This window comes from Myodes glareolus, chromosome 4, assembly GCF_982192425.1.
Source record: "Myodes glareolus chromosome 4, mMyoGla1.1, whole genome shotgun sequence".
NCBI lineage: Eukaryota > Metazoa > Chordata > Mammalia > Rodentia > Cricetidae > Myodes > Myodes glareolus.
Genome location: NC_142029.1, coordinates 59,596,708 through 59,622,360, shown reverse-complemented (window position 1 = coordinate 59,622,360; position 25,653 = coordinate 59,596,708). Strand labels below are relative to the sequence as shown.

The 25,653-nt window shown below is 36.5% G+C and overlaps 1 protein-coding gene across 3 annotated transcripts in view; it reads right to left on the bottom strand.

Moving 5' to 3' along the window:
- The window catches only part of Stag1 (STAG1 cohesin complex component), a 329,217-nt gene continuing 303,564 nt past the window's right edge, over positions 1 to 25,653 (bottom strand). For 2 of the 3 annotated variants that reach the window (XM_085689621.2, XM_085689623.2), the window contains 10 exons: positions 23,125 to 23,264; positions 21,226 to 21,327; positions 19,313 to 19,461; positions 18,366 to 18,494; positions 10,933 to 11,138; positions 7,559 to 7,733; positions 5,544 to 5,654; positions 4,930 to 5,044; positions 2,076 to 2,156; positions 1 to 1,991 (listed from right to left, as the gene is read on the bottom strand). In XM_085689621.2, coding sequence (XP_085545747.2) covers positions 1,968 to 1,991; positions 2,076 to 2,156; positions 4,930 to 5,044; positions 5,544 to 5,654; positions 7,559 to 7,733; positions 10,933 to 11,138; positions 18,366 to 18,494; positions 19,313 to 19,461; positions 21,226 to 21,327; positions 23,125 to 23,264 — 1,232 coding nt within the window. In that variant the 3' untranslated portion in view covers positions 1 to 1,967. The remainder of the gene's footprint in view (positions 1,992 to 2,075; positions 2,157 to 4,929; positions 5,045 to 5,543; positions 5,655 to 7,558; positions 7,734 to 10,932; positions 11,139 to 18,365; positions 18,495 to 19,312; positions 19,462 to 21,225; positions 21,328 to 23,124; positions 23,265 to 25,653) is intronic. The other variant, XM_085689622.2, reaches the window with a different exon arrangement.

Sequence of the window (25,653 nt, the reverse complement as noted above, 5' to 3'; positions counted from 1 at the left end):
TGATTTTGAATAGTTTATTAAAGGAAAGGTGAAGCATCAGTTTCAAATTGTACAAAAGGAAAAAAAAAACTTCATATTGCAAATGTACAATTTACAGAATTACTAGCAAAATCAATCAAGGAGACACTGAAAATACAAAAATTTGATTGACTTCAAACTGAACTTGGAAACCCATTGGAGATGAAGCCTTGTTGGTGCATGGTAGTCTGTAATTCTAAATCAGCATGTGTTGTTGACAGGAGACTGTCAAACAGAGGATTAGTCTGTGCTTATTCCAGGGCCCCTCACAGATGGGTCCCTGGCCAGAACCACAGTCAGGCAGGGCTGCGGTGAACAGTCCATTCTTCCCTGCCCCTTCAGTTCTAGTGAGCCCACATTTCTAGGAGAGAGCAAGGCCCCAGATCTCTTAACTGGAGCCTAGGACTTGCTGAGATAGTAGGTAAAACGTTTTTAGTGACCAAGTTTTCTTTTTTTTTCTTTTTCTTTTTCCTCCAAACTGTACAAATGTTGAGAAAAATCTTGTACTTAAAGGATGAATAAAGTCATGTTTTGCTTTCCCACAAAAAAGATAAATCAGAGTTCACATACTTTTAAAAAACTGCATTTTATTTTTGGTAAAAAGGGAAAGCCTCTTGATTCTGTTGCAGCTACTTTAAAAACCAGCCCAGAAACAGCTGTGGATGGACTGGTTTGGAAATTTGGAGGCCTACATTAAAATCAGAAAAAAATTAAGTGGGCTTTTAAAAACAATAGCAAGTCATAAAAGTAAGCAGATTGTAACTCTAAACCACTGAAGACTGTCCTGAAGATTCAGAATTTCTTTCTCCAAAAGAATTTTTCTTAATATGCACACTTAACACTGAAATGTAGTTGTATTTCAAGGTAACCCTCTAAGCACAGACTTCTATGCAGCACATACTTCTATGATTGATAAACAAATTCACAAAATTAGTGGGTTCAGGATATACTCAATGCATGGGAAGAAGACAGCTACATGTCTTCAAATTACTTCTGAATGGCAAAGAAATTTTTCACTGAAATGGAATTCTGTGTAAGTTGACTTTGGCAGGGCATGAAACAAGTGGTTAGAAACACCAAGACCGATGACTTGAGAACCATTTTTGTTTTACTGAGAATACTTTATTTGCTGGTAGAAGTTGCTAAAAATGCACAGAACAAAGACCAATAGAAAATGCACTGTATTTGAATCTCCCTATTCTATATAAAATGAATGGTGTACAGCATCTGTTGGAAAAATGGCTGCATGGACATTTATTTTATGCCCACTTATAAATAAAAATAAACCTTTTTATTCAAGAGTATATAAAATCTGGGAATTCACATCCATCCATAGAGGGTGTGTGGTTTTTGGCAGAGACGCACGATGTTAGAACTCTATTTTAGTTTGTCCATGCTCTGTTCCATCAATGTTTCTGTTTTTTATGGTCAACCAAATCCAGTGAGCTCCAAAAACACTCTTCGGCGATTAGAACGAGCTGCTTACTCATATTTAATAAAAATGGTTAGCTTTTAAAACATAAAAAGGCAAAATGTTAAAACGGTTTTTAAATTGTACAACAGGAAAATAAAGTTAAAAATATTTTTTTACTCAATGCTGAATTTTCATAAAACAGGTGTATAACAGTGTTTATTTTGACAGTTGTTTTAAAAATTTAAAATATCTTCCTCCTTTCAGAAAAGCACACACACATCTGTACTGAGATAAGTCCAACATTAGAGTACAAATGACTTTTTTGGTCAGTCTTTTCGAGGTGACATTCACCAACATTTCCGTGGGTAACTGACATGCTGCTCTGTCACTGCAAAAGGGACCAACCTTTAATCATTTGATTACAAAACAAATCAGATCACATCAAAAGTGTTTCTTCCCCCAAACAAGCTATCACAGTATATAGGCCTCTAGCTCTAAATAATAGAGTTCCAGATTTGTAAATTTTCTTCAGACTTCAGAACATAGGCATTCCAAATCCCTAGGGAAAAAAAAATACAATTATTTTATATATCCCCAGGGCCAAGGAAGTATAAATAAAAAGTAGTAATGATCTGATATTTACTGAATCATCTTCTATGATAGCTGCAGAATCAAAGAAGTCTGGCCTCAGCTCAGCTCTTTCTCGCCGATTTCTTGATGGGGGCTGAAAAGAGAATCATTTAATTTTCTGGTGAAATGAACTGTAACAAAAGCTAATTTTTTTCACAGTATATTAACATAGAGGAACAATTAAGAGTCAAATTTAAACTGGCTTGTATGTAAAAGCATAGATTAAAAAAATGCAGTAGTATTTGAATTATCAAAAGAGAAAAAGACTTTCAATGAAAACTTTTTTTGTTTGTTTGTAGCCCTCACTGCTGGCCTGAAATTTGCTGTGTACACCAAGCTGGCTTCATATTAACACAGATCTTTCTGCCTCTGCTTATGAGTGCTGCAATTAAAGGCTTTTTTTTTTCCTTTCAAATTTTTTTTATCTCTGTGTGGATTTGTGCCCAGGAAGCCAGAAGAGGTTGTTGGACCCCAAAGTGCTAGAATCACTGGCAGGTGTGAGTCTTCCAATATAAATTATTGGAACTGAACACAGGTCCTCTGGAAGGTGAGCAAGAGTGCCTCTCACGTAGCCATCTCACGGGCCCCAAAACTTAAAATTTTAGTGAAAAAAAAAACTATGTATGGAAAAAATGTAATTTGGACTTATAACATAGAAAATATTTCCTTTGAAGACAGAGTAATTACAAAAATGATGAATTACATGTTGAATATCAGTGAATTCTCCAAAGATGGAATGCTTTTGGGGAGGGAACAGGGTGAGAAACTTCTATCAAAGTTATACCAAAACTTTTCATGTTGGGAAATTAAAAACATAAGGCAGAATACTATATGCTACAATATGTCATCTTTGATTTATATGTTGAAGTGCTTACTCCTGGAACTTCAGAATGGGAGTCTATTTAGATACAAGGTTCCCCCCTAAGCCAAACTGTATCCAGCTTTATTAAAGACACTTTTCATAAGCAATCATGGTTTTCCAGGCAGAACATGGGCAGACAATCATTAACAGTATACAAGAACTTTCAAACTCCCTTCAGAAAGCCAGTATTAAACCTAATTTGATACTCTGAAAAGGGGGAGGAGCTTAGAGTGAGGGCTGACATTTCACATTGAGGACGTTTTTCAGTTTTTCACAAGTTGACCCTGATTTTCAGGAAATGAAATGAAAACGGCAGAATTATCAATCTGAAGATCCACAATCTTCTATAAAAGGAACTGCTGTGCTTTTGAGGACATTCAATAATATCATTGCGAAGTACAGATTGCCCAACAGACTGACAAAACCAATTTTGGGGGTCAGGTTCCAACAGGTCTTAAGGAAGTTAAGTCTATGTTGATGGTATAGGGGGAGAAAGATATAAAAATGAATTTACTTTTCCCACACAAGGCATGTTGTGCCATGGTGGCCACATATGTCAATAACAGGACATCTCTCCTGGGAGCCAAGAGGAGTCTTTCAAAATCATCAGGGAAAGATGTTTTCCATCATGAACCATCATCATCCATCCAGCTTGGGAGGCATTGCTAGTGACACATGTTCCTTCCCCCACCAAAACAATGAAGTGTTCTGTGTGTTAACAACATAGCTTAAAAAAAAAGTAAAACAAAATTCTGCGTTTTTATAAAACTTGATAAAAAAATAGTATTTCAAACTGTACAGTCATCAGAAGTACACAGTTATCAAAAACACACACATTTCACTTGGTGTCTACAACATCTTCAGCTTTTTGTGCCCAGTCTTAGATACAAGGTTTTTAAAAAGGGTTTAATGTAGTAAGAAACTGCAGCAAGACAGATGAGAGCTTTAAGTCAAATGACTGGAATCCTTGGGGCAACCTTCCAGGAAGGACCATGAAAGACAGTGGGGTCCTTCTCTCCTCCTACCATGGTTATTGTGGGGATCAAGCACAGCAGGAAGTAGCTTTAGTTAGAAGCCAGCTCATAATGCAAAGGAGTACTCAAACACCAACTCTGCTTCACTTGACTTCTGGCAGTTTAAGCTGCTCAAGATTGGTATGTGTTATGGCAGCTGTGGCCAGCACTGGGAAATCAGCATAATGAAATTAATATTCATCTACCAGCCGCCTAGGGTTGACAACTGCCAAATATTTAGTCAGGCTTATTTCACCGAACCTATTACCTCCTTTTCCTTCATGTCATTTCAGCCATAACTACATTTTAATCTCACCTATTACCAATGACAATTTTGTTTTTTACTTGCTTTTGGTATTAAAGGTTAAACCAAGGGTCTGTGGTCATGCTACACATATATATCACTGACCACAGTCCCAGTGCTTTATATTTTGAGGCAGGATCTCAGTATGTAGTTCAGGCTGGTCTTAAACTTATAATCCTCTTGTCTCAAATTCCAATCTCTTCCTGAGTGCTATAGGTATGTACCAACATGTTGCGCCATGTAATAAAACTGGAATAACCACAGCTTCAAGTTTCACCATTCATGAAAAACTTTCACTGTCTAGATTAATCTTATCTCAAAGATGTTCTTTGTGAACAGAATACAAGTTCCACATTCTATATTTGAGTGTCACATACTGGAACACAGAATATACTGTCAGGTTCCAATTTAAAATACAACATGCCAAACATACATGCTGTGCCAAAAGATCTTTTAGAAAGAAGAAAAAAAAACCCTAGCTTTTTTTTTGGGGGGGGGGGCTAGAACCCAAATGATTGCTTAAAAGCAGCCCTGAGAACCACATAAGCTCATCTTGATGCCCACTGATGGCCACCAGGCCTCATCTAGGTCCTCTCCCACAGCAAGAATATAATTTTTAACTCCAATGCCCTTATATACTGTACAAAAAAAAAACCCAAACAAGCAAAAATTCCAGTAAATTCTTTACCAAATCAATAACCATGGTGTCTTCAAATTCTTCATTCATGTCTTCTAGCTGACTCCGTGATGACATCATCACATCTTCAAAGATGGGCTCAGCGTCTTCCTCCATTAGACCCCGACTGGTAAAAACAAAAAGGTGGTCAGAAATCTGTTGAGACTTGCCCAGCCTGGAGCAGCTTTCTAATTATGACTTATAGACTATACTGTGGTACTGAACTCAAAGAAAATTAGGGTTATTCTCAACAAAAGGATTATTCCTTTCGTTTAAATTTCCATTCAACTTAACAGAAAGTAAAATTCACTTTAAAAAGAAAATACATAAACATAATGAAGTATCTACACTGTGTATCAACTCCCTCCAAGTTTTGTTCAATCATATCTCAATTTTACAGATAAGGAATCCAAGCCACAGGTGTTTCAGAGCTTGGCTGTGTTTATAAATCTGGAGAGTGGCAGCACTAGGATCTGAGCGCAGAAAGCTTCAAGTGCTCCTGCCCTCTTCTGTCCTGCTATGCTGTAGAATATATCAGAACCCATTTCTATTACTAAGAAGCAGAGACACCCAAATGACCAGGACCATGCAGCTGCTGTGTCCTCGTGATGCTCATTGACACTTACACAGCATGCCTTACTCCAGCTCTCACTTTCATGTAGTTCATTCCTGTTCTGTCCTTTCGATTCAAGTCTTCTAACTTCGGCTGGCCTAACCATGAGATCTGCATCTGGGGACTGAAAGAATACTATATTTAATTTGTGCAACAGATAATGTATACAGGGAATTAGTTTTATGATAATTAAGCTACAGTTGGCTGGCTAAATCTTCATGTAAGGGACTTAGATCTATTCCATTGCTTTGCAAATAACAAAGTCAATTACTTCCAAATATCTCTATGTCCACAAGAAACAGGCTGGGGTGCTATTAATCCTTAGACTATGTGTTAGCTTCATGCACATAACCTTTGCCAAATAAGGGCATCCATCCTCAGATTTGTTTCAAGCAACTATACCATTCACTTGTGTACAGTTAGGCAGCAAGCGCCTAAGGAACACACATAATGAGTTGAAAACTCTGTAGCATTAAAAAAGGATATAATGCTGGGCTGTGGTGATGTAAGCCTTTAATCCCAGTACTTAGGAGGCAGAGGCAAGTGGGTCTCTGTGAGTTCGAGGACAGCCTGGTCTACAGAGTGAGTTCTAGGACAGGATCCAAAGCTACAGAGAAACCCTGTCTTGAATAACCAAAACCAAATAAACAAACAAAAAAGCTATAACACATCTCTGCTTAGTACTTAGAAGTCCTTATGACACAAAGTTTAATGCTATGGAGTGAAATCTTCACCTATATTCTATATTTAAAAGAACATGAGAAATGGCATTTCTTCCACGCCATTTTATAGTTGGTAAATTTTAGTGGTTCCACAGATTAAAAACCTGTCACATGAAATTCTAAGTAGCTGTTTTTGTATCCTTTGGGCGTCACCACTGTGATAAGACCTATGGATGGGGCAGGGAACAGAAGACAGTCCATGGCCAATGGGACTGATAAACGCTAAGTCAGGCTAGAAAGGCAGGTTGCTTCAGGAAGAGCTCCCATGAAGGAAGGACAGTAGGCACATTGCATCCTTATCTATGCAAGGCTGGACGTAGGCAAAACTCTTGACGCCTAACAATGTAAACAGGCTCAGCTATTCAACGGTTGACAGAGATTATCCTTTCAGGTTTTTGGAAGAATGACTCTTTGGTGTCAGGTTGCATTATGAAAACCTAGGACCTAAAATACTTCTAAAATTGTCTCTATTTTCAATATATTAATTTCATAGGAATTTTCTCTTATCCATCAGTGCAATTCACATCAGTATCTCATGTACAGAAATACAGGTAAAGAACAAAGGCAACACAAACAGAACTTTTGTTTCTCTTTTGAGACAAAGTCTCATGTAGTTCCAAGCTGGTTCCAAACTCACTGTGTACTCAGGTTAGTTCTGAGCTCCTGCCTCTACCAAGTACTGGAGTTATGGGAGTATGCCACCATGACTAGCTTTAAATTAAAATCATCAAATGGGTGATAAAGGTGGCACAATCTGAGGTTCCATTACAGACAGCCTAAGAAAGCTCTTACAGGCTCCTGTCAAGAAAATAACACACATTAAAGAAACAGATGTACCCAGTGCATGCATAAGTAAAATGAATGCACTTGGTGAGACGCTGTTCATTCAAAGGTCTGTGAACTTTTCTTTGAGGAAAATATAATTATTAAAGAACTAAGAGCAAAAACATACTTTTAGTAGCAAGACATGGGACAAGGCAAGGAGATGTTTCTACCATATATACAGAAAACGTTATTTAGTAGCACTGACATTAAAGTTTCTTCAAGAGCTCTCAAAGGTTTAAATTTTTTTCTATTCTAACATATTCCTGCAGTTTTAGTCAGTGAAGAAATGCTTGTCCCATTAGATCAAGAAAAGTATGAACTTGGAGGGAAAGATGTCCATAGCACTGCTGACAGACTTTTATATAGTTTGTCTCCATTTGTAGCTTCACTTCTGCAAGATCTCACCAGCAATGTGCTCAGTTTTTCTTAGTTTTACTTTAACAGAAGTTTTATGCCAAGAAAATGAATTTCTAGTACTTACTTGTGTAAAAAGTCTGGTTCAGAACCATGTTCAGACTCAGGTTCCTGGATCTGTTCTCCCATGGGGCGGCTGTTCTCTCTAAGCACAGTGGAGGTGAGCTGTGGGGTTGGCAGAGCTCCAGGAGTCTGAATCATGGTGTCAGTCCTATTTAGCCACGTGTTATCCATATTTTCATCTGCAAAATTTCAATTAAAGTCTCAAAATATCAGTCAAAATATCAGAGATGGAGCAAACTTCGGTGGCAGTTATAACACTTGAAAAGCGTGACTATACAGTTAGACCACCTAGTTTATTTCATTTTATTGTTTTGTTTTTTAAATAGTCTCATGTAGCACAGGCTGGCTTCAAATTCACCATGAAACAAGGACCTTGAACTCCCCGTCCTCCTGCACCATATCCAAGTACTGGGAATACTGACATGTGCTAACACGCCCAGCTTATGTTTCAGTTTTTATGGTATCTTCTGTCTGAAACAGATTTCATGTAACTTAGACTGGCCTTGAACTTCAGATCTTCCTGCTTTAGCCTCCCACGTGTTGGAATTACAGCCTGAGCTATCATGCCCAAGGCCTGGCTAGAGCAAGAGTTTAAATTCCAGTCCCACAACTCTCTTCTTTGACTTTGTATTATGTTAATAACTTTTACAAAGTTTGGTTTTTCTCATACTTAAAATGAAGATATTAGTACTTAGAAACTACAGGGATTAAATGAGGTTATTAGTTTATCATAGGCATCAAATATCATACTGTCTCCTTATCTCTGAGGATTTATTTACCCTAGAGGGGAAGAGGAATGTTAACCAGAGCCCTCGGCAACCTTCTTTTGCTTTTGTACCAACTGCCTGAGCTTACAAGGTGTCCCAGCACTTAAGAGCAGCTTTTACAGAGAAATCAGCAAATGCTGTTAACACCAGCAGACAATGAGCACCGGAGAAACTGCTCTTTCTGCCAGGCTGTGCGTGTGGAGATAGAAAAGCTCATCGTTTTCATGCTTTTAAGTCTCTCTGGGGAACCTGAACTGTCCTATCCAGTTTTTAATTACAGTTGCATTTAACTCTCAGGAAATATAATCAATCCTGCTTACTTGAAACTAAATTATGTACTGTCTTACACTAGCAAGTGAGGTGTCATGTTTTTCCCTCCTGAGGCTGCTTTGTAGACTGGAGCTGACAAACATCATTTGCATACCTAAGCCATCCTGATAAAATAATACATAAAGCATTAGTCCTGTTTTTTTGTGAAAGTGCCCACTGGAGACTGAATTACCCTCAGGAGCTTGCTCTCCTTGAAACCATCTCCTAACCTTTAGAGACTCTCCAGTGAGAGGAGCTCTGACAGTGAAAACCTTCATCTCAGCCCAGAATGGATGAAACGGCCATCCAGGGGCTCAGCTTACAACCTACATTGACAATCTCGAACCTTCACAACCATATAGCCAAGTTTTCTTTTACCATTTAACAATTACCAAAGTGGCTACCCAGTCCACATGTAGATAGTCTTAAAAAACGATACTTTGACTGTTTATTAGTGAGTTATATGTAGCAATTTAAATTCTTAAATTCAAAAGATAAAGCACAATAGAAACAATAAAAAAAGACTCTTAAATTCTGTAAGGCTTAGTTCTTTATAAAATATGGGTAACAGTGTGGAAATAAGTTGACTAATACAACATTTGCAAATGATAAAATACATGAAAAACATGTAAGAATTTAGTGCATGTTACCTAATAAGACAATAGTTGAGCCAGGTAGTGGTGGCACATGCCCTTAATCCCAGCACTTAGGAGGTAGAGACAGGTGGATCTCTGTGAGTCAAGGCTAGTCTGGTCTACAAGAGTCCAAATACCTGTCTCAAAAAACCAAAAAAAAAAAAAAAAGATTATAGTTGAGAAAAGTATGTACAGGAAAAGCATGTGGTTGACATGGAGAGCCTTGACAGAGGTTGTTATAAAAGGCATTTTCAAAGTAAAGCAACCAGAATTGTTCTTTGGAGGAAAGTCCAGGTTCTTCAAGTATAAAGACAGGATTTTAAGATACATATATTTAACTAAAAGTATCAAAGCTGAAATGTGAAAGGATATCTCAAAGCATGCTGAGACTTTGTTAGATTTTAATATTAATAATATTCATTAGTCTTCTGACTAGTATTACTGTGAAATCTTGGGAACATCCTGAAAATAGCCAACATTTACCTGATGCTACTTACAGGCCAAGTACAGTGCTCAGTAACAGTGCATACTATGTTTAATTATATATTCATAGTAACCGAGAGGCAAAGTACTCTAGATACTTGATATCTTTCATTCAATTAATTAGTAAAACTCAGAGAGGGCTAAACAACATGTTCAAAACGAAAGCCAGGCTTGAAATAGGAAACTGATTTTAAAGTTTGTGCTTTATCAATAGTCAATACTCCTCCAATAAGGAAAGGCACATTAGATTTACATTAAAATTAAGTGTGCCACTGAGTTCGGCAAACCTGTGGTGTCATTGTTCTTTGGGGAACAGGGGTGCGGTGCTGGTAACTGAAGAGAAGTTATGAGAACTCATCAGGAGGAGCATGGGGAAGGCAGCAGCTACTTGGAAAATGAGCACGTTTACTTTGAAGGACCCCTCAGTAAACTTCAGAGAAATATTAAACAGTGCAATTATTAGTCTTTTTTTAAAATATGAGAATATCCATTACTCAGATTCTCATGATCATTCAAGTCCCTATTCCCTATAGTCTAAGAAGCTATACTATATAACAGGGTTGGCCGTCAATGTTTTATGGCATAAAGATAAATTACTCAAGCAATGACAGAACGGTGAAGATAGTCTAGTATGTTTAATTTGTTGCAGAGGTATACTCTCAAATTACCAACAGTCCTATATGAATACGTTAAGTTTGTGTGTGTATTTGGAGGGGGAGAAACGAACTCATGTAACTCAGGCTGGCCTCAAGCTTGTTACATAGCTGAGGATGACCCTGAACTCCATCTTCTTTCAAATGCTGGGATTGCAATCATACACCACCACATCCAGCTTCAGATAATTTTATTTCTTAAATTTGATTTTGCATATTTTAAGATGTATTTTAATATAATACTTACTCTTTTATTTTAAAATTTAATGTGTTAGAGTCATACAGTTGGAGATCAACTTTATAGGTGTGTATAACTGCTTTGTCCCTTTCTATGTCTTCTGTGTTCTCTGTTCCATCACGTTTCTTTTCTGCCTCACTCTGCATAGCCAACCTTTGTCCTTGGATATTTCAGTTGGTAGCAAATACATAACATTATGTGCCTTATAGCATCTTGTTTCAATAAATCACTTGTTACTTATTCTCTGTAAGCCAGGCAAAGTAACTTGCCTCAGAGTGTAGACCAGAACTTACCTTCTACTCGCTTTCTGTGCAGTGGGGGTCTTCCTTTTTTACTTCTTACTGAGGAAGTTTTACTGCTGCTACTTCCACTGTTCACAGACATTCTATCATCTTCACCTCCAGTGACTAATGAATTTCTGTAGGAAATGAGTGGAAGCCACACATCCTCCCTCCTTTCCATCATCTGTTCAGTGAGGAATTTCTCTAGATACGAATGACTGCAAACATAACAAAGAACAGCAGTGACTTCCATGCCAGCACTTACGTATCCACAGTTGCATGTCACATTCCTGCAGTCTTTGAAGGGGAAGTATATGCCAGTAAGGGTGCATGTGTGAGCGAGTGTGTGTATACACATGGCATTTTCCTATATTTTCCTTTGCTAAGTTTGCCTCAAAAGATTCCGAGTTTCTTTAAAAGTATTCAAATGAGGGTAGGGCAGCATTTCAGAAAAACTAGAGTGAGGAATCTGGCATATCCTTTCCCTAGCATAACAACCTTTTAACTAGGAAAAATTTCAAGGCAATACTTTAACATCTGCAATTTGTCCTAAGGTGATATGACAAACAGAAATATTGATCCAAGGAAGTCTAGTCAGTCTTGGTAAGAAGAGCATCGGTAAGTCTTTGAGTCACACCTTGCTGTCTTTGCATTTACCGACTAGTATGGCTTTGTATTGTGGAAACTGTTCTAGGAAGGTGGGCTGTTTGACTGGACCAGGCAAAGATGGCTCCCAAACTATCTTTGAGTCTGGAGGCAGGCCTGTGAGTGTAGAGATGACAGCAGGTGGAGAAAAGCATGGGAGAGGAAAGAAGTGTTTTTACCAGTTAAAAGTGACTCATGAAGGAAGTGGGTTCAAAGGCCCGCCCACCACCATCTTTACTCTGCTGCTTCTGGTCATGCAGCAGCTGCAATGCACCAGTCTGTTACACTACAGTATAACAGGTTCTTGCACTAGACATAGAGCCAAAGCAGAGAGAGAGAGAGAGAGAGAGAGAGAGAGAGAGAGAGAGAGAGAGAGAGAGAGAGAAGGGTGTATTGTATCTCAGATTTTTCTGCCTCCAGGGAAGTGTGCCCAAGAACTCTTAGTCATTAGACAACTGACGGAACTGGGGTCAGGCAATTTCTGTTGTCAGAAACTCAAAATGAAGACAAGGAACTCAGAACCAGAAATAGGGCACAGGAATTTAAAGCTGGGAGAATAACTGGGCAACGAATTGGAACCCCACGAAGAGCATGGTGGCACACAGAGCACCCTGATGGGAGCAACAAACTCAAAGCAGCACAGGCTGTGGAGAAGACAGCAGAAGAGAAGGAAGGGAGTCTGAAGCTGAGGGGATTCCTAACTAATGCTTCCCACCATGTCCACAGCAGCAGGAAGCCTCACATATGACAGACCTTTGTGAGAACTCTCTGCTGCAGATTGACAGAACTAAGGTAAACACAGTAAGTGGGACTTCACCACTGGGAAAGAAACACTGAGACTACAACACTTTCTTACTATAGCGTGAGAGACCAGCTCTCAAGGGTACACCCTGGGTTCGAGGAGAAAGTTCACAGTGTAGTGAAACTGAACTTAAAAAAGTTTTTCTGTCTGAGGGTAGGGAATAAATTCATATACGTGCTGTTTGAGTCACGTTCTTTATTCTTCCTGTCTACACCTCTATTATAGGTCTATCTCTACAGCTTCAATTCTACTCAAGTCACAATGCCTACTAGTTTTTAATTCCTTCTTAGTTCTAATTATTTCTTTCTTCTCTGTTTTACATAGCTATATATATATATATAATATTATATTTAAAATAGTAGGTTTTTGACAATAATAAAAAAGTTACAAAGCTACCTCTTAAGGTCATAGCGCATTCCTTGAGTAAATGATAAGGGGCAGAGCCATTTATAATAGTAATGCAAGGTTTCAAGGTTTCTGGTGTAAGACTGTGACCAGAGGCCAGGGGCACAGTGTCTGGTGAGAGAAGCTGCAGAGAGATCTGCACAGGTAGTCAGGTCTTTATCAGCAGACTTTAGCAAGTGAAGAATTGGCATAGTCTCTTAGGTTGCTTTGTGTTAATAACCTTGGTTAGACATCTGTGACTTTGTCCTAATGCTTATCTGTAAAGATTTTAGCTCATGATCCGTTTATAGAAACATTCAGTCTGGTTTGAACTTACTCTGAGGTAGAAATGAGCTAATTGTATAGTTTGTCTTAGACTGGGGAGAAATTGTTGTTTTCTTGTGTTAGTCTGAGTAAAACGAACAAAGCAGGCTTTTAAGTATTTTACAGTCCTTATGGGACAATACATCTAGTTATGAAATATATTCTAATGTATTTTTTATATATCAAAATTGTACAGCTTAATGAGAAGTCATCTTCCTGTCCATCCATGGATATATGTCCCATAAGACTGATATGTAATCATGAGATTACATATACACATCACTTGAGATTACATACTATAATACAGGTATTGGCGAGACACCATAGTTGCTTTTGCACATACGAAATTACAGACAGGACCAATAGTTCCCAGAGTCAGTGGTCCTGTTAGCCTTGCCTGAACAGATTTCTCCTTCATCAGAGAATTATTCTTCTGGTAGGTTGACATCTAAACACTAGTTGTCACCTGCTGTATATTCCCATAGTCTTTCACACCTTCTATTTCATTTATTGCTCATTATGACTAAATAGAAATTCAGGTAATGAAAGAATCAATTAAAGAAGAGAGCAGAAACCACTACCAAAAGACAAGACTGAAGAGAAGACTGTATCCTTGGGATGTAGGAAGGTCATGGCAGTAATATATACAGACACATGTGAGAAAAACACCTAATGAACACGATCAAATCATCCAAGATGGGAAACACAGTCAAGAAAACGACCATAAGAACCCATGAGGTAGGAGAGGGGCTGAGATGTAAAAGTTTTTGTAATCTACTTATTGAAACTTGATCAAGAATTACCAAAACCTTAAAAAGAACAGACATCCAAATGCAAGAAACATTTAGAATTCTAAATAGATATGACAAGCTAGAATCATGACATGGAATAAAATACAAAAAGCAAAGCAATAACATTAAAGTTGTAAGGGAAAAACAGTGATTCACATACATAGAAACACCAGAATAATACCAGATCTTTCATCAGTAACCATAATAGCCAGGAAACCACAAAATTATACATTTCAAATCCTGAAAGTAAGTAACTATAAACCAAGACCACCACATCTTGTAAAATTATCATTTAAAATTTATGGATAGAGCAGATGGAAATGGCTCAGTGGGCTAAAAATGCTGAACAATTAGAGTACAATTCATTTATGAAAGAAGAGAACCAACTACTTATTTCAGGTTGCTCTCTAACCTCCATAAGCACTTTGGTATTTGCATGTGAGCTTGTTTGGAGGTTCTAGCAGGGGAGCGCAGCTACTCGTATATCCTTGACCGAAGACCGGTCCTCCTCTATTTGGGGAAGGTCGTCCTCTTCAACCGAGCGCGCAGCTTCGGGAGGGATGCACACCTGGTGATCAATGGGGTGACAGATGTCGCAGCCAGATCGCCCTCACATTTGGTATTTGCATGTGTAAATATGTATACATACATGTCCATGTGTAGAAACACACAAAATGAAGTATGGAGAAATAAGACTATTTCTTGAGAAGTCTAAGCTAAGAAAATTCATAACTACCAAGCCAGAACTCCAGAACATCCTAAGAGGAATATTATCCACAGAGAAAGAAGAACATTTTATCCAAGATAACACAGGCAGTAAGGAACACATTTCATAAGAGGATCAGATGGACCCAGGAAAGCAGACACAACAAACCTCATACATGCAAAAGGACCTACAACAAAACCAAAAAAACCCTGAAAGAATAGCAGACCAAAGGGTTACTCTGACAGAGACAGTTAGTATTGGCCTAAGAACAGGCATGTAGACCAATAGGACACAGTAGAGAACCCAGAAACAAAATATGTAACCAATCCTCCTTAATTTTTGGCAGAGAAGTAGAAAACATACACTGAAAAAGACAGCCTGTCCAACAATTGGTAATTGCAAAACTGAGTATCTGCTTCCTTAAGAACAAAACCAGATCTATATCTCTAGCCCTAAACAAAATCCAATTTTATCTGGATCAAAGATCTCAATTTTTGAATGACAAAGAGGGTAAGGACAAAGTAGACAGTAAAAGAAAATATTAATTCTTAAGTTTTACCCAACTATATAGTAATATAGCAACAAATATAGCAAAAAGGAAACTAAAGTCCTGTTTTTTTTAAAAATCTATGGGTGTTTTGACTGCCTATATATCTATACACCACATACACGCAGTTCTGGGCGGGGGAGGTCAGGGAGGGTGCCCAATCCCTGGCACTGAGATTATGAAGGCTGTCAGCACCATGTAGATGTCAAGAATCAAACCTGGGTCTTTTGAAAATGCAGCCTTACTCTATACTGCTCAGCCACATCTCCAGCTCAATTGAACAAGCTGTTGAAATAATTAAATGCAAAACCCAACTCATCTAAACTAAGGGTGCAACAAGTACAGCGCTTAGTTTATAGCAGTCAATATTTACATCATAAAAGCAGCCATAGCTCAAGCTATTATGGCATCTTAGCAAGCTGGAAAAAAAGAATCCAACTAGACTTAAATTAGGGCAGGGAAAAATAATAAAGACTAGAGTAGAAAACAGATGTAGTAGTACACATTTGTAAACCTAATACTCAGGAGGCTAAAGGAGGAGGATTATCATAGGTTCAAAATTAGCTTATTGTTACCCAGACAGTTCTGGGTAACAATATGTAACACCCAGTCTCAAAAAACCAAACCAGAAAACAAACAAAGCAAGTGACAAAAAACCAAGATAGATACATAGATAGATACCAAGATAGATACATAGATAGATATATATAGAGATGTGATAGTCTATAAAATAAATGGGCAAATTCCTGGACATACAGGGCTCACCAAGGTAGAACCATGAAGAAACAGGAAATTGGAATTGCCCAATAGTGAAAAGAGAATCAATCAGTAAAAGAAAGTCTTAAGTCAAAGAAAAGCCAATCATCAGATAGTTTTACTGCTGAGTTCTACTAAGAATTTAAAGAATCAAATACTTGTTATTCCAATTGCAATCTACAAGGCTATCATTATCTGGATATCAAAGTCAGACAAAGGCACAAACAAAACCCGAAACAAAACAACAGGCTAAGTGATGAACATAACATAAAATGTAACCACCCCAAAATACTAATAAACATTAAAACATAATTTTTTTATAATCAAGAAAGATTCATTTCAGGGATACATGGGTGGTTCAACATATACAAACAAATAAGCGTAACGTAACAAGAGAATGAGCAATAAAAGCCATTTGATCATCTCCATAAATGCAGGTAGGGCATTCAATGAAATTCAACATCACAATAAAAACTCTGAATCAGTTAGGCATATAAGGAAGTACCTAAACATAATATAAAGTCTATATATGATACTCTCTGACAAGCCAGTTTCTGGGAAACAAACCTAGAGTTTTGCACTAGCATGCTAGGAAAAAATGTACTATTTCATATTATGTGAGCTACTTTCCCCCCTTGGATCTAGAAAAAGAAAAGGATGCCCATTTTTTATCACCTGTACTCAAATAGATCTAATCAAAGCAATCAGATAAGAGAAATATGATGGACATTCAAATTGTCTCTGCTGATGGTATGATCATGTATATGTATACATGCATGCACATACATATATGTGTATACATATATACACACATACACACACATATAAAACATATATGTATATATATATAAAATTCAAGACTTTATCAAAGAACTACTACAACTAATAAATGAACTCAAGGTGTAGGACACAAAAGCAACAAGAAAACCAGTAGAATTGCTATATACCAACAGTCAGTTATCTGAAATGAAAATAAGGGCAACAATCCAAGATATAATAAAAATGTATAAAACAATATAACACATAGGAGTAAATTTAATAAAAAGGCGAAAGAGCTCTAAGAAAACCATAAAACACTGATGAAATAAGTTAAACGGCCAAAATGAAAACATACAAAGACATCTGAATTAATGAACTGGAAAGATCAATTATTATTAAGATGTTCATACTATTCAAAGTGATCTACAGGTGTTAACACAATCTCTAGCAAATGCCAGTGACATTTTTTTATAAGATTAAAAATCCTAAAAATTTGAATGAGAAGATAAAATATTCCAAATAGCCAAAGTAATCCTCTGTAAATGTCAGGTCACAGCACTCATCAACTTTTATCATTGCAGAAAAGCCACACAACATCAAGGCAGTTAATATTCCAACATGGAAGGTCACTTCTCTTAGAGAAGAAGGAAGAAGAATAATGAAGAAGAAAGAGGAGAGGAGGATATGAAGTTGAGAGGGGAATATATTGATTGGAGCCCTAGAGGGATTTGGAAGAGGGGGGAACAGAAGGTGTATATAGTCAAAATACATTATACACACACACACACACACACACACACACACACACACACACACACACACACACACGAGATTCTTGAAAAATAAAATACCTAGCAAAAAACCCTTACAAAAATAGAAACAGAACCAATCAAATAAAAATTGACTTTTCAAACCGCCCCATTCCTACCAAATACTTAACATTTGCTGTTCTCGAACATATCCCATTTTAGTGCTCACCACACCTTCTTTGTTAGCCTGCATGTTTGTGTTTTGCTCCCCTAACACGGTATATAAGCTTTATAACGTTACATGACCTTATTATGGGCTTACTAGTAGTTTTTTGGCAAAATGAAGATAATATTTTCTTTGAACTATTACTTCTATTTATATACACATTAGCTTACTCAAATTTATCATTGTAACTAATTGATCTTTCTATCGACTTAGAATTTTGGCATTTATTATAGTAGCATTCCCTTTAGAAGTTTAGCACTTAGCTCTAATTACAACATCTCATTAACATCTTCTGAAAATGACAGACTTGTTTAGACTGTTTTAAATTAAAATATAAGAAAAGCCAATTATTTCTGGTAGGACAGTGGAGCTAAGGTTTGGATACATAGCCAAAGTGGTCTAGGAACTTTGCTCCTTAGGCTCTCAAGTGACAGGATGCATAAGTGTACACAGCAACAGACACAGACTTGACATAAGATGATAGAAAATAAAACTAAAATTAAATTAATGTAAGAGTACATATGGGTATATATGTATAAAATAGTACATATTTTATCTTATATATAAAAATAATCTAATGTTCCCATGTTTTAAACTATAGAATAAGAAATCATTTTAATTACTTAATTTCATCTTAAAGCTTCCAGGCCAAATGGTTTTTATTTTACTAGGGCCCAAATTATCAGTAGTAATGTGATTAAAAAAAGTTTCAACTGTGCCATTTAAAAATCACTTCTGTTGGTATGTTCAACTTACACAGTCTTCTTGTCCTGTCGAAGAAGTTTAGAAGAAAATTCACTTAGTACTTCAAGAAAAGCCAGATTAGGAGGTGGATATTCTTGCCCTTTCTGATTCTGGTATTTGAAGGCAAACTCTATTCCATCCCTGAATTTAAAGAAAAAAACATTTTAATATTTTCAGATAGTTCAGTTGTCTCAAAGGGCAAATATTATAAAAACATTTGGAAACATAGTAAAATTGCTACTGAGGTTCGAAAAAAGTATGGTAAATTCATATGGCAAAATAATGCTAATTTAATGATGTATCTAGCTATCTTTTTTTTTTGAGACAGAGTTTCTCAGTGTAGCCTTGGCTGTCCTGGAACTCACAGTGTAGACCAGGCTGACCTCCAATTCAGAGATCCACCTGTGTCTGCCTCCTGAGTGCTGGGATTAAAGTCATGTGCCATCACTGCCCAGCCCCAATATATGTGCAAGGTACTATGAAACCTTGGAAAGCAACTGGGTTGGCAGGAAATCTGTTTATGGGAGTTACTCATGGTATCAACCAGCGTTGTGAAAACATCTCTCTCTGTGTGGTACAGTATATGTCTGTAATGGTTTGAGTGACAATATTCTCCAAAGACTCAGCTATTTGGATACTTGGTTAGTTTAGGAGGTATGATGCTCACGTGGAAGCTTTTGAAAGTATTGCATCTTTTTAAATACACATGTCCTATCAAAGTCTTACAGACCAAAGAACAGGTTATTAAGTTTTTCTCTTTATACTATAGAAGGTGGGGTAAAACCCCCACTGGAGGTTTAAGAAAGCATTTTTAAAGTAAGATAGTGCTACCCAATAACATTAATAGTTTAAGATCTTAGAGTTTGAAAATTCTGTATTTATCACTTTAAAAATGGGTCAAATAACAGTTGTTTATTTATATTCCAGTAAACCTGAATAACAGGAGTTGTTTATCTCACTTGTGAAGTGTGGCAACTGCTTCTCGGGTCTTGATCTGGTCCAATCCAAATGTAAGGGCAAAGCGACGTGCCAGTTCTTTAATACCACTGACGTGGGCAGATGTCCTATCCAGATTAGGACCTTGTTCTTGAACAAGTTCATTGAATAACTGGTGGCAGTAAATTAAAAAAAAAAGAAAAAGAAGAAGAAAAAGAAAAAAGTATGGCTAAGAAATATTTGAAATTTTATTTACTTTTAGAATAGGTAATATAATAGAAAGAAGATATATTTTCAGAAATATAGTATAAAGCTACAAGCATGTATGATATAAAGGGTTCAGAACTTTTTCACTTATATTGTAGGTCAGAATATCAGTTAAATATTCATATATAGTTGGATATAAAAGGATAAGATATTTTCAACTTAACAGAATACACTCCAAATGATTGGTGATTACCTATGTGGCATACATTCTATCAAAGTAAAAATAAAACTTCAGAGCAGTAGTAATATTAAAGCACTATCCTATTACCAAATCTAGACACTAAGTTGTGCCTGTATAAATCTAGCTTCTAGATTACAGGGTATTAAGGGTGCAGACTTGTCTAAAGCCATTCCCTCCTGACATACGTGATAGAGGAAAAACATAAGGCTTTACCTACTGAAGAGTTTTGCTTCCTGCTCTCTCATGTGCAAGCCATTCATTTTCTAAAATATATATGCATGTTAAAAAAGCAACCTAAGTTCTTTATACTATTTCCTCTGCCAGCCAAGAATTCATTTCCCCGGTTTCTCAATGGTATAGGTCCTGGGACGTATTTACATTTGTTTTCTTCACTTGGAGTCTCTGGGAACCATCAGTAAACTCTCAAGTAAAATATGTCACATTCATCACACCCACCTACCTGAGAGAACTCCTGTTTTCAGTTGTACATCTCTGGAATGTTCTTCAGTAACACACTGTCTTGAACCTGACTATGCCTTAAATAGTAGGAATGGCTCTTCCACAGATTTTTAAATGAATGTAGCAAATTATAAATAAATTCTTAAACTTTAAAATTTTTTTTTATAGACGGTGATATATAACAGCCTTCAATTCTAAAACTTTGAACATTTCCTAGGCCAATTTATTCCTATTATCTATACATACAGCTCTTATTTTTAAATAAATAGTAACATACTACTTATTTTATTTTGAAACTTGCTTTACTTGTTCCCTTAAGTTGCAAAAACTTTTCAGTGGGTACAGTTTGAATGTGCACCCAGTATCAAGTACTTGGGAAGGTGAGGCAGGAGGATCCCTTAGTTCAGTCTAGACAACACAACGAGATACTGTCTTAAAAAACCAAATAAAAAGAAAAAATTAGCTACTTCAAAGTATCAACTTATTTAACCATTCCTCTACTGATTAATATTTAGACTATTTCTAGAAATTCCCACCGTGGGTTATTTATACAATGTATACAGTAAATTTTCTTACTTGAATATCACTGACAACACTTTCTTAAAATTTATTTTGAGACAGAATTTCACCGTATCACCTTGAATGGCCTGAGACTTACACATATCTTCCTCTGCTTCTCAAGTGCTGGCATTAGGCACATACCACTATGCCCAGCTAATTAAATACAATTTATAATTATTTTTAATTTTAAAAGCTATTATTACTATTTTGAGACAGGGTCTTATGTAGCCCTGGGTAGCCTAGAACTTGATATGTACACCAGCCTGACCTGGAACTCAGACCAGCAAATTATTATTTCTTAAACTTTCCAATATAACACTTCCTTTGGCCCAAGAGTCAGTCTCCTTAACATTTCATCTATTTAAGATATAAAGCACACTATGTAGTAAAAATTAAATGAGATAAGACATGTAGCACATAACAAGTACAGAGAACTTTTATCTATTCCCCGCCCCCCAAATTTCTTACCTGTTGCAGACTGAGAATGAGGGTCTTAGCACACTGAATTTTATCAATCTGCCTGGTCTTACTCAGCGTTTCCTTAATGATATCACCATAGTCATTGTAATACTGTGAAATAAAAAGGAAGCACACCTTAGAATTAGGAAATTCCATGACAAGACTATAGTGGTGAAGCTGGGCATGATAGTGCACACCTTCAAACCCAGCACTGGGGAGGCAGCTTGGTCAACAGAGTGAGCTCCAGGACAGCCAGGGCTACACAGAGAAATACTATCTTGAAAAACATTGAAGAAGAAAAGAAGGAGGAGGAGGGGGCATTGGAGAAAGAAATGTAACTACTATCAATAGTTTTATTTCTTCACCTTCAAAATAAGAGTTAAATGGTATTGCTTACATTAACAATTTGATATTTAAGATTATGAAGTAATTAATAAAAAACTAAAAATTCCAGGAGAGGAAGTGATGGAAAAATGTTTTCTCATTCTTCTTTCATATGTTTTTTGTTGTTGTTGTTCATGCTTGTCTTGAGATTTTGAACTTGCTTGGTATATGAACTAGGCTGGTCTTGAGCTACTCAGAACGATCCTCTTGGCTGTCTCCCATGTTTCAGTTCCTTACCCTTATAACAGGATGAAAGGCACATTATCTAAAAGGTAACAAGGTATTACTTGGCATGGTGGTTCCTACTTTCTAACTTTATTTTAACCTCCACACTTGTTTCCATAAAGGAGGCACCAGTTCACAGTTGAGCAGCAGTAAATAAGATGTGGGTTCCCCATTCTCTACACCCTTGTAAGAATTTGGAGTTATTTATTTTCTTGATGATAATATTCTGATTCGAGGAGAGCTGGAATCTCATAGTTATTTTGACTGACATTTACCCGATGGCTAAGAATGTCAAATACTTTTAAAAAAGCTAACTATCTATTTATCTCACAGTACAATTTGTTGATTGACAGTTTTGATTTTTGGTATTTGTTCTGTAGATATTAATTCCTTGTCTGATAAGTAGATTTTTTTAATTCTGCAGGCTCTTTTCACTCTGGTGACTATGCATAACCTAGTTAATGACAAGTCCTTACCTACTTGCTAATCTGAACAATTTCCTTGCCTACTTGACTCCTATTCAGAAAGTTCTTAACAATGCCTGTATCTTAAAATGTTTTCATATAGTAGTTTCAGTATTTGGGTTTTCAGTTAAGGCTGAGGCCTTTGATTCACTATGAGTTATTGTTTTGTGGAAGGTGAGAAACACGGATCTAAATTTAGTTTTTTTCCCCTAGTAGAGCACACTTAAATCCAAAACTGTTTTGAAGTCTCAAGTGGCTTTAAAATCTCTTTTTCTTTGGTGGTGATGTGATGGAACTTGGCTTGCAAACATGCTAGGCATGCTTAGTGTCACTGAGTCACATAAAAGTCAGCCATATCATGAGTGCACAAGAAGATTCAAATTTGGATTGGGATTATAGTTATTCAAGCTATATAGTGATATAAAAACACAGACAAATATACAAGTGACTAAAAGGTACAAGTAATATTCTTAACAGTGGCAAAAGAAAATACTCCTGTGACTGGAGAACAAGGCACATACTCTGGGAAGTACTGTCTCCTTTCCGAGCCTGTCTGGCAATACCAGAGTTCTGAGCACTGATTTTATAAGATCAGGAAATGGAACTTACAGAAAAAGAGAGAAGCCAAGAAAGTGTTAGGAACTCATACTGTATGGAATAATTAATTAACACTATAGACTGATAAAGAACTTAAGTACGTTTAGCAATGAGAAACTTCATCACAAAACTACCCAAAATACACTGATGAAAACTATTAAATTAAGGTTCAGCTATTCATTCATTTTAATTACCTATTTCTCTACCACATAGGAAGGAGAAAAATATGAAACAATACCTTCATGTAGTGTTTAAAGATGTCTGCAGCTGCATGCATGTCAACAATATCATAAATGATAAGTTTGCTGAAGGCAGCGAGTAGGTTCCTTCTTTTATGTAAGGCTTCAATTTTATTAGCTTCATCTTCTTCATCACCCTCTAGCCACAGAAAATAAAGTAATTATGAATTTAGCCTGTGGTGCAGCGAATCTGTACAACTGAAAATTCACTGAATATTATTTCTGATTTATTTATCTATTTATCTAGCTAGCTGTGCCAGGGACCAAACTCTGGGATTTGTACATGTTGGACAAATGCTCTACCAATGAGCTAAAACCCTAGCTAATTTAGTTTCTAATGGGATGAAAACAGTAAGCTTATTACTTCAGAATAAATAGTAGGAACTAAGATCCCTATATTCTATCAGCGCTTACAGATAGAAACTGCTTTTCTTATATTTTTATCATAATATACAATTGTATTTATCCTAAAATGCTGCCCTTTACCATTTTCTTCTTTTCTTTTCTTTTCTTTTCTTTTCTTTTCTCTCTCTCTCCTTTTCTTTTTTTTTTTTAAAAAGGATTTATTATGTATAGTGTTGGCACCAGATCCCATTACAGGTGGTTGTGAGCCACCATGTGGTTGCTGGGAATTGAAATCAGCATCTCTGAAAGAGCTGGCAGTGCTTTTAACTTCTGAGTCATATTTCTCCAGTCCTCCTTTTAAAAAAATATTTTTATTATTATTTACTAATGTGTACATTGTGTGCATGTCTGTATATGTGCATGTACTTGAGGTTAGGACCATCCTCTGGAGCTGGAGTTACAAGCTGTTGTAAGCTGCCTGATGTGGGTTCTGGGAATTGAACCTGGGTCTTCTGCAAGAACAATACACATTTTTAACCACTGAGTCATCTCTCCTGTCCCAATTTTCTTCATTTCATATATACTAATATATTCCCCTAGAGAACTTACTTTCTCAGGTATGGACAAAAAGATTTGGAAATGAAAATATATGTAATAGCTATTTTTTGGTGCTTTACTACATTTGATTATATAAAAAGCCAGAAATGATATACACAAACATATATAATGCTTACTTATTTATATGTATGTGTCTGTGACTGTGAGCATATGCCGTATGTGTACAGGTGCCCCCTTTCTGAAGTTATAGGCAACTAGTAGTAAGCTACCTGACATGGTGCCAGGAACTGAACTTGGGTCCTCTGGAAGAGCACCAAATGCTCTTAACCACTGAGTTCTCCCTATTCTAAAATCAAATGCATTTTCATTTTTACTTATTTAATTAAAAATAATTTATTTTATGTTATGTACATGAGTGTTTTACTTCCATGTATGTACGCACCATGTGCTTGACTGGTGTCCAAGGATCAGAAGACAACATCAAATATCCTGAGACTGGAAATTGATGACAGTTGTAAGCTGCCATTGAACCCAGGTCTTCTGGGAGAGCAGCAGGTGCTCTTAAACACTGAGCCATCTCCAGCTCCCAGTGAATCATATTTTTACTAAAAACTTTCACAACAAATACTGTCTTTTCCTCAAATTTTGAGCTTTAGATTCCATTGGCTTTACCTGTAGTCCTAGAAAAAGTTGTCCTTAAAGATTTAGAGGATAGCATTTGTGACTGTACTGACACTTTCACATCCTGGCCCATTTGTATTTGGGATTAGTATTTTTCCTTCATATAGATACACTTAATCTCAATTCCTCTTCTTTTGTAAACAATGCTTTGAGATGTTTGAAATCAGTGGGTAAATCTTGTCTCTTGAGATGAATACATATTCCAAACATACTCTGTTCCAGTCTTAGCATTTTTCAAATATTTTGTTAAAAATAATACACTGGTGGAGCTACATATTGAAGCCTCAGGCATTGTGTATGCTAAATAAGAGTTTTACCAATAAGCTATGCCCCTAGCCCAATATAGAACATTCTACTAGTATCAAGAAGCATGGGGCTAAAAAATGTCTTTTTACTATTACTTTATTTTAATTATCTATTTTTTTTTTGAGACTGTGTTTCTTTGTAGCTCTGGAGCCTATCCTAGAATTAGCTCTTATAGACCAGGCTGGCCTTGAACTCACAGAGATTTGCCTGCCTCTGCTTCCTGAGTGCTGGGATTAAAGGTGTGTGCCACCACCACCCGGATTACTATTATTTTAGAAGACTTAAATAATCTACTTAACAAAAATCTGTTTTAAAAGAACATTTAAATATAATTAGCCACTAATAATTCAATATAAACTTTTAGTATTTGCAGGTTCAGAACAATTTTAACTAAACAGTTTGACTATCATTTTTTCAGTATTTGACACCACATAGTTTTATTTTGTGGCTAATAAGAAAGTACTCTGTAAAAAAACAGGGAAATGAATTTAAGGTAATTTTAAAGACATCATCTGGTACATTCTTGATTTCAGAAATACACAAATATATTAAAAAATTTTAAGGTCAGTGGGGGCACAAACGCTTAGCCCAGGCTGGCCTCAAACACACAGAGGTCTAATTGCCTTTGCCTCTAGAGA